The following is an 8,665-nucleotide window of genomic DNA, read 5'->3' on the forward strand; positions in this document are numbered from 1 at the left end:
AAAGCATGTACTCATTAGCATTCCAAGAATGCACAGGGTAATTACAGCATAATTAAGACCCTGATCATTTAGAGGTAGACATAAGACCAGAAGTTGTTTGTATTATTACAAAAAGACAAAGCGATGGCTTCTAAGTATCAACAGACTTTTGGACTTGGCTTCAAAACCACCATAAGTGAGAACTTGCGGTACAGCTTTCTAGAACACTGAGACTGCAATTTAGGGGAACAGAATTTACTCATGAAATAATTACAAAACAGCAACATCCAAAATCTATTACAGGTCTAGTACAAGTGAATAAAACTGGAAAAGCTGCCACGTACAATAGAGAGCTTCTCTGTTGTTGTGTATCTAGCAAGGATTTCACCACGTTTGCTTGACCATGGTTCAAAGTCATTTCCTACTGCTGAGCTGTCATCTTTATCCCGTTTCTTTCGTGTACTATCCTATGAGAAGAGTACAAGTGCAAATGTTAAATATAAATCTGGAAAAAAGAGAAGGCTGATAAAGTTCAACTTAACATTTGAAGTGCTTACTAATCCCAAAAGTTATAATATTATTTAAAAAAAAATCCATATTTAAATAAATGTCAACATAAAACAGGTAAATAAAAAAAGAATACTTTGTTCTATTAGCACAGTATATTTTCTACTTGTGTTAACTTGAAATTGGTGAGACAGATATATTTTATCCAGGGTTGGTTTTGTGGTTTTGTTGATTTTATTTAGTTGAGATAACTGCCCTCCAGTGTTACCATGGTAGCCGTAGTTGCCACAGGATCTGCAGCTGCTGCAAATAATGACAAGGGATCGGTGCCATCCAATACACTGCTCAACGGATCCATCATAGAACTAGAAGAAGAAGAGGAGGTAGAAGAAGTACTTCCTTTCCGGTTCATTTTCTTGGTCTTAGATTCAGTAACCTGAAAGAAAAATTCAAAACTGTTAAACAAGACTTTCTCTTCCCCCTATTTTCTTTAATAAATCATCAAAATATGTACTACATAAATTATGCTGTTGCAGTGAAAGCAAGGACCCACCTAGAAGAAACTCTTTAGAATCAGCACTAGCATTTAAATTGAAGCACCTCTTTTCCCCTGAATCTGGAGGCACTTCGCACTAGCATTTCCATTAGTTTTTTCTTTTTCCTTCCAATTGTGCATCTACAGAACTATAAGAACTACCATTCTAAATTCCTTTCTAATACCCCTCCTCTATTTTATTGTTTTTCTCCCTCTCCCCCAACCCCCTTCTTGCTATTTGATTTCCTCTGCCAGTCTCGTCTTTACTTTCCTTGTACAATACTCAAGCCTGAAACAGCAAATACATTCCTAAGGCCTGTCTTATCTCTCCGCTCACCTTCCTGAGTAGAAGCTGCTGCCCATTTATCATTCGTGTATGACTATCACCTCTTTGAAGCTGGATTTTTTTGTACATCCACATTTTTAAAAGCCTCTCATACATTAAAGAAATGATAAATGTTTTAAAGCATACAGCTGACTGGAAGTTAACCCCAAACCAAATCTTACATCAAGCAATTACACAGGTTATTTGTAATGCAACAATTTTGTTTTAAACTTATCCATTATTCAGCATTTAATGCAACCAAGAAAACCCACAAGTTGAAATGCTATATTAGTCAGAAGGAAATCGTTTTTGACACCAAACAGCACCAGCAAATTCCTGTAAAGGACAAACAACAGAATAAACCTTGAAGCCTCTAAAATAACAGGTCATTAACACAGAAAGTAACATCACTGGTACCAACAACAACTTCAAAGCTTTTTAATTTTAAAGGAGTGGAAGTAAGAAGAGGAACACAATCCCATTCCTTGTCCAAAGGCACAAAAAGAAACTCACTGTAATGGGTTTGAGCGGATGGTAATCACCAAAATCCAAGGGTACAGATTCCAGTTTGCACACTTCAGATTCTGAAACATAGTTCCTTGATCTTGCATGCCTTAAAAAGCAAGAGTAAAGGGAAAGTATATATGCACATAAATGATCACAAACTTAGGAACAGAGAAACATATCCAAATCTATATAGATGCAGGCATATTTACAAAACAAAATGCATGTTGAAAAATAAGTCAATGCAAGGACGAACATTTCTCTCTCTGTTGAGATACATAAACTAAAACTGAAGAAATTTTACTTTTGGCCATTCAGCTGTATTCTGCCTCTACACCTGGATTCTCTTCCATTCCACTGAACATCAAAAGAGCAATTTAACCAAACATTTGTATGTGTGACAGGCTGATGTAGATTATTAAACACATCTTTTAAACTGAAGAGCCAAAGAAAAAGGTAAGTGTGAAAACACAAGGGAAGAAATCAAAGTGATCACACATAGATGTAATGAGAGACTACTCAGATTAACTCGTGTAGCTGCAAGGCTCTTCCCTGAGAAATCTATTTCCATCTGTTCACTGTACTCATAACAAAAGTTGCAAAAGTCAAATTATAGGGAGAAAACCTATCAGTATTCATATGCTTGCATTGTGGATAAGTCCTTGAACAAAAGCCTTGCCTCTTCTATGAAAAGTAAGTATGCCATTAAGTGAAATAAATCACAAAAACATACATATTTCAGATTTTATTTTGAGTCTGATATTAAGAGAGAACAGTGAGAACTATGGCCTCCATCTCTAATTAGAAAAAGACTTGATTCCAGAAAACAACATAAATAAATGTATTTGAGTAAAACAACATTGCCACTAGGAACTAACAGTAACACACACTAATTTATCAATCACAGTTTAAGGACGCTGATCTTTTATGAAATAGACCCTTCTTCCTTATTTTAATTGCCTAAATAAAAATGAAAATTTATATTTTAAAAAGGCTTTCAAAGCATATTTGACAATGTAGAAATACAAAAAAGGGTGATTAAAACTTTCCTGGCTAGCACCAGATGACAATTTTGAAAGAGACTTAAGAGTTACAAATGCTTTCTAATACCTCCGACAACACATCAATATATGAAATTAATTCCTTTTAATTGTATGGAGTAGTAGTAATGGTTAAACAGGGAAATGAAAACATGAACTCACAAAAATGCATAGGACAGGGGCCTCCTAAAACAACTGCTGCCATAGCTACCACATGGTACCTTCCTTCAGCAGTGGCAACAGTTAAGTACTAAGGCAGAAAGAGATCCAAGTAAAATCTAGAAAAATATATTTTAAAATGTATTCTCTGCATTCTACCCTCCACAACTTCTTGATTTCTTTTTTAGTCTTTGAAACATGCAGAGCAGCTAATTGTTCTTTCCTGTTTCATCCAGGAACCTGAGAATGTTTATAGCACACACTAAAGCCTTAGCTGAATGAGTAAAAGTAGCGGATACACAAAGGTTTCTTTAATCAGACTCCTAACAAAACCAAACAACATTCCCCCCATATAATACACCTTTCCCACAAAAACTAATGCAAACTTTCAAAGAATCCATTCCCACTCAGAAACCTAACTCATTAGGTAGAATTTAAGCAGTGCCAAGCAGCCAGCTCTTCTATAGACACTATGTACCCCCAAAAACTAAGATTCATTTTAAAAAATATTTAAAATTAGTTTAATTTATGGTTGTGCTACTCCAAGGAAAAAAGCTTTGACATCTAATGAGATACAGCACAGCAAGAGAAAGAGTCTAGTGAAATCCACGTGCTTATTCATTTTCTTGATCTCCAGCTCTTTTTCTTCAGATATGAATATATCTCTAATTTACTGTTGTCCCATGATCCAACAATTCTCTTTGCTCACTTGCTTCATGGGCTAATCAGCATTTAGGTAAAAAATCTTTCAAACTCTTTCTGGCTGCCTAATTATAACATTTCTATTACTCCATTACAGTTCTGTCAGTATTTCCATACCTCTCCTTTAAAGATATTTCCAAACTAGCAGTAAAGATGTCACTGACAGCTCACATTTGGCATACTACTCCCAGGCCAAAATCAGTCGTACTCTAGTAATAACGTAAGGCATCACTGGGCGAGTATACATGTCTAAAACACGTGTCGGAATGAAGAAGAGCTGTTCACCCTGCAAATAAATCTTTAAAAAGTACACTTACAATGTGGCTATTCAAGTGATAAGACCGCTTGTAACACAGCTAATACGGGGAACAAGTTCAACCTTGCTCTGAACATTATGTTCCGCTTATTCTTCAGGGAAAGAAGATTAAGCATTGCTTTCTTGGCCACAGCAGTACAGACAACTTCCAAGAGTAAATAAAAATAAGACCCAGGCCAAGCTAGGGTTTCATTTCCAGTGCTTACTGCAACACACACCCCTGCTCGCAGGTGTCGTTTTAACCATGGGTTTCAACCTTTTTTCACACACAAGCATCACTGCAATTGCCACCACTCTATGCCTTTGACACTTGCCAGGCTGCCAACCTTTTTCTCTCTTCCCGGTAAACTACCTTTTTCCTGGGACTGCTGCACTTCCTCCTTACCCCTAAGTTAATGAAGCTCTTCCAGGCCCCAGCCCACCCTACGAACCCAGGTGCCTCCCTCGCGCTCCAGGTTCAGCACACAGCCAGCCCCTGCGCAGCAGAACCACCAGCCCAGACTCCACACCTCCCCTTCTTGGGACACACCACCTTTCAGGCACACAGCACCCACACGGAGCCAGTGCTTACCCTGAAGCAAGGGATTCAAAAGCTTACAGGGAGCACAAACCAGCAAGGCACGTAAAACGCAAAAGAACCTCTTTACAACACTAGACATACATTGGTATTGACAATACAATGAAGTGCATCCCGCAAGTCAATGTACCTATCATTATTTGAATATTAAACATAAAACCCAAACAATATCTCTAGATAGTTACAGTTATTTGAAAAATTAATTCTAGCCCTAAGTTTTAAATTACTTTACATATTTGCCAATTCTTTTACTACTCTAATAAATTTTTAAAGAAACCATTTTCTTAATTTGAACACTATGTTAATGCAAGATCCTTTTATTCAGCACCAAAAGGGGCTATTTTTTTCCTCATAAGAAGGCCAATGAGTACACAATTAATCTGCATAACACCTTTTCAAAATTCGCACCCAACAATGCTTAAAAATAGCTAGCGTTCTACTGAACACTGTAGCATGACAGTATCTTCCATATTACAGAAAAACATGCAATAAAACATTTTATTCTGGTTCATTATTTCTCCATGGCCACTTCTGCATCAGTGTTACCAGACCTACTTATTAGCCTGCTAGCACCTCATTGCTGCATTAAGCAAAAATCAGTTTGTCAGCATCCCTACTGCTCTGCTTTGTGGCTGTGGTCCTTTGTTTTTCGTGGTATTTTAGTACTGCTAGAAAATCAGAAGTTGCAGCCACATTTATTCCTTTCAGTTTCTGCAAGGTCACTGACCACAGATTCTGCCAAAACTGATGCACTCAACGTAACTACCATCAGCTCCAAGAGCAAACTAACGTGTTAGAGCCATCTTACCCCCTCAAATTTTCTTAGCTAAATTCAAGTTTTAAAGTTTCACGTTTCATACCCCGGTGAATTTATTTAAAAAGTACAGCCCTGATGTTGTTATAAAACCTCAATTGGTTTCATTAACAATGACTTTTAAATCCACCAATGATTTCCACTTCTTTATTGAACATGAAAGCTTGTTCACACGGTAACATGGAAGAGTGAGACAGATGATTTGCAGCATGACAATGTATATACGGGGAAAACTTTTCAGCATCCTAATGCTCTAACTGGCTCTAATTGCTGCATGCTACTTTTCTTGATTCCACATTAGGTTTGATTTCTGGTTTGCTCAAGACTGTAACACAAAAAGACTGGCACATCAAAATCTGTAACTTAGATAAATTCAACGTGTTAAAAGAACAAGGGCCTCAGGAGAGCAAGTCTTCCAGGAACAGAAAATCAGCTCATTTGTAGAGAGGAACAAGTTTGGAGAAAAATGAACTGTGAACGTATTTTCCTTTACTGTCAGAGTACTGTCCTTCCTTATCACAGCAAATACCAGACTGTGTAAGTTATTCCGCATCCTACGCAGTGCAGCTTCCTCAGCTCTATTTTTACTGTAAAATATTGCATGTCGCTAGAAGTCGACTCTGCCTCTTCAGTTTGTCGCCTGTGAACACCGCATCTACGTCTAAAGAGCCTGTGAAAGATAACTAATGGAAGCTAAACTGTGCCGGTGAACTTAAATTCACGGTACGAATTTCTTCATCTTCCCTGGCGAGCTCTGAGGAAGGCGCGCGCCGCCGCCTGCTCCGAGCCCACCGTGACAGCGCCCGGACGCGGTCACGCAGGGAAGGAAACAGGCCTTTCCCTCACCGGCTCCTTCCCCTGAGGAGGGGACACATCGTACGGGTTACAACGTGATCAACCCTGCCGGACGCCCTCGAGTAACGCTCGCGCTCCGTTAGGGGAAAGCAAGGCCCGGCAGGGCGCGCGGACCACGGCCGGCTCCTGCGGAAGCGCCTCCGCACATCCGCACGGCTCGGCGGCGAGGCCGGCCCCTGCATGGGAGCCCCCCGTAACACCGTGCGGAGCCACGCCACCGCCCAGCACCCCACGCAGCTGAAACTAGCGCGTTATAAATCTGAGCCGTATGTTCAGTTGTCTCCAGACCAGAGACCGTCGGACCGCGCTGCCAGGCTGGCGGAGCGGGGTACCCGGCGCCCCGGCTCCCTCCCGGGGGTTCCAGCCCCTCAGGCCGAGCGGCCCCGAGCCCCGCAGCCCGAGGCCGGTCCCGGGGCCGGCGAGCGCTGCCGCCTCCCGGAGGCGAGGCTTCCCCAGCGCCGCAGCCCTCACTCGGCAGAGCGCTCCGCCTGCACGCCCAGGGGCTCTCCGAGCCGCCCCGCCTCAGCGCCACGGCCTCCCGGCTGATGGCTGCCCTCACACAGCCACAGCAACCCGCAGTCCCCTCAGAGCCCGTCACCCGGGCTCCCCTCCCCGCCCAGCGCCGACCTCCGGGGCCGGGAGGAGCGCAGCCGCCCCGGGACGGGTCCAGGCAGCGCCCAGGCACCCAGCTCGCGCCTCCCATAGCCTCACCACGGGAAGGCAGCCATCTTGCCGCCTCGTCACATGACGCCGCGGCCGGGCAGCGCCTTCCGCCGCCATTTCGCCCCGCCCCGCCTCGCCTCCCCTCGGGGGACGAAAGACACCCGTGGACCAGTGCGAGGCGCGGCGAGCCCTGAGGGGGAAGGGCTGCCGCCACCGCGTTTGCCTTTTCGTACTTTGACAGCGAGTGATTTTTCCAACCCAGAAAAAAAAAAAAGCCGTTCTTTTCAAAGATTTATAGTTTATTGTGCAGTATGTTTTAAGTAAAAAGCAAGACTGGTGAAAATGAAATAAAGTACAAAAATAAATACACTTTTAGAATGATATTACAATTCCACACAAAATAAAAAGATAAAATTAAATAGGTATAAATACATAACATGAAGTACAAAACCAAATTCTGGCACTTGTCAAGTGAAAGGCCTCATGAAAGTTAAAAAAAACCCCTCATGCTACAATGTTCTGTTACACACATTGGAAACATGCGTAAAGTAAAAGAGGTTTACGGGTGAAACCTGAACAGAAGGTAAGCATTCATTTTTACTAACACCTAAACTAAACCTATTTTTACATCAACATACTGCCTATACTAATAATAAATACAGCACATAAAACATCCTTTAAAAACATCAATCTTCAGCACTGATACATCAACCGCACATTTTGTCACCTGTGATGCAGGTTACTCTTGCCATTGTAAGTTTTTCTCCTCTTGAGATGTTTTCACTCCTAAAGAAAGTTGGGAACCAAAACAGCTTCAATGCCTACTGGATGAGCAGAAAGCTTGCCTTGGGCATTTTCTGTATGATGTCTGAAATTCCAAAGATCCATAGCATTTGTATTAATGAGACAGGTCCTCCACTGCTGTAAACTCTTAAATTTACACCATCAGGGGAGCCTCCCCCATTAAGCTTTCAAATAAAGGCCCACCAAGCAGTGTCATTCTTCAAAGTGCTTAGGCAGCATTTTTACCTTTTTCTAAGTATGTAATTTGGGTAACTTACTCCATGGTATAAAACATTTGTTTTGAACAGTGCCACTAGCTGCAGAGAACAGACTTGGTGGTAAAAAGCCACAACTAGTGCCACAAGCAAGCCAATTCACTTATCACTGCTCCTGAAGACATCTTCCTCATGCAACCATTAAGGTTCCTCTTTCATGCTATTTACCACAATTAAATTCTTAGTCAGCCTGGTTTCTTTTATATCTGTGTCAACATGTTACAAGCCTCCGAAGTTAGGGCATTGCAGTGTATTGAAACTGGGAAAGCAACAAAATATAACCCATTTCCCATTGCACTAGTCAGTTCTCTACTAGTACTGTTACTGAGCAAATCAGTAAGCACTGCAAAGACTTACACAGCCAAGCTTTTCTCTATTGGACTTTCAGTGTTAACAGCATGTTTCAAGTTCATTAAAATCAGAAGTTACAAAATTTTACTCCCCTCAAGTTGAAGGACAATATCCATCAGTAGGAAGACCAAGGCAAAAATCTAAGCATGAGCTTTTAATGTTAGATTTTCATTAATATGAGAGTGTGTTTGTTGGGCTTAATTAGGGATATTTTTCCCCATCCCAAAATCATGATTTTGGTACAAGGGCCTGTTAGGATCACGGTAGAAGATAAACTGCA

The 8,665-nt window shown here is 41.4% G+C and overlaps 1 protein-coding gene and 1 long non-coding RNA gene across 2 annotated transcripts in view; both read right to left on the reverse strand.

Moving 5' to 3' along the window:
* The window catches only part of VPS35L (VPS35 endosomal protein sorting factor like), a 56,794-nt gene extending 49,688 nt beyond the window's left edge, over window positions 1-7,106 (reverse strand). Inside the window, exons 1-4 of the mRNA XM_064461787.1 lie at window positions 7,025-7,106; window positions 1,860-1,959; window positions 755-922; window positions 324-446 (exon numbers count right to left, since the gene is read on the reverse strand). Coding sequence (XP_064317857.1) covers window positions 324-446; window positions 755-922; window positions 1,860-1,959; window positions 7,025-7,041 — 408 coding nt within the window. The 5' untranslated portion in view covers window positions 7,042-7,106. The remainder of the gene's footprint in view (window positions 1-323; window positions 447-754; window positions 923-1,859; window positions 1,960-7,024) is intronic.
* LOC135315192 (uncharacterized) lies at window positions 5,592-7,029 on the reverse strand. The gene is made up of 2 exons (XR_010374634.1): window positions 6,941-7,029; window positions 5,592-6,316 (listed from the first exon to the last, which is right to left on the reverse strand). It is a non-coding gene; the product is annotated as an uncharacterized LOC135315192 (long non-coding RNA).
* Window positions 7,107-8,665: the final 1,559 nt, after the last annotated feature.

Source organism: Phalacrocorax carbo, chromosome 10, assembly GCF_963921805.1.
Source record: "Phalacrocorax carbo chromosome 10, bPhaCar2.1, whole genome shotgun sequence".
NCBI lineage: Eukaryota > Metazoa > Chordata > Aves > Suliformes > Phalacrocoracidae > Phalacrocorax > Phalacrocorax carbo.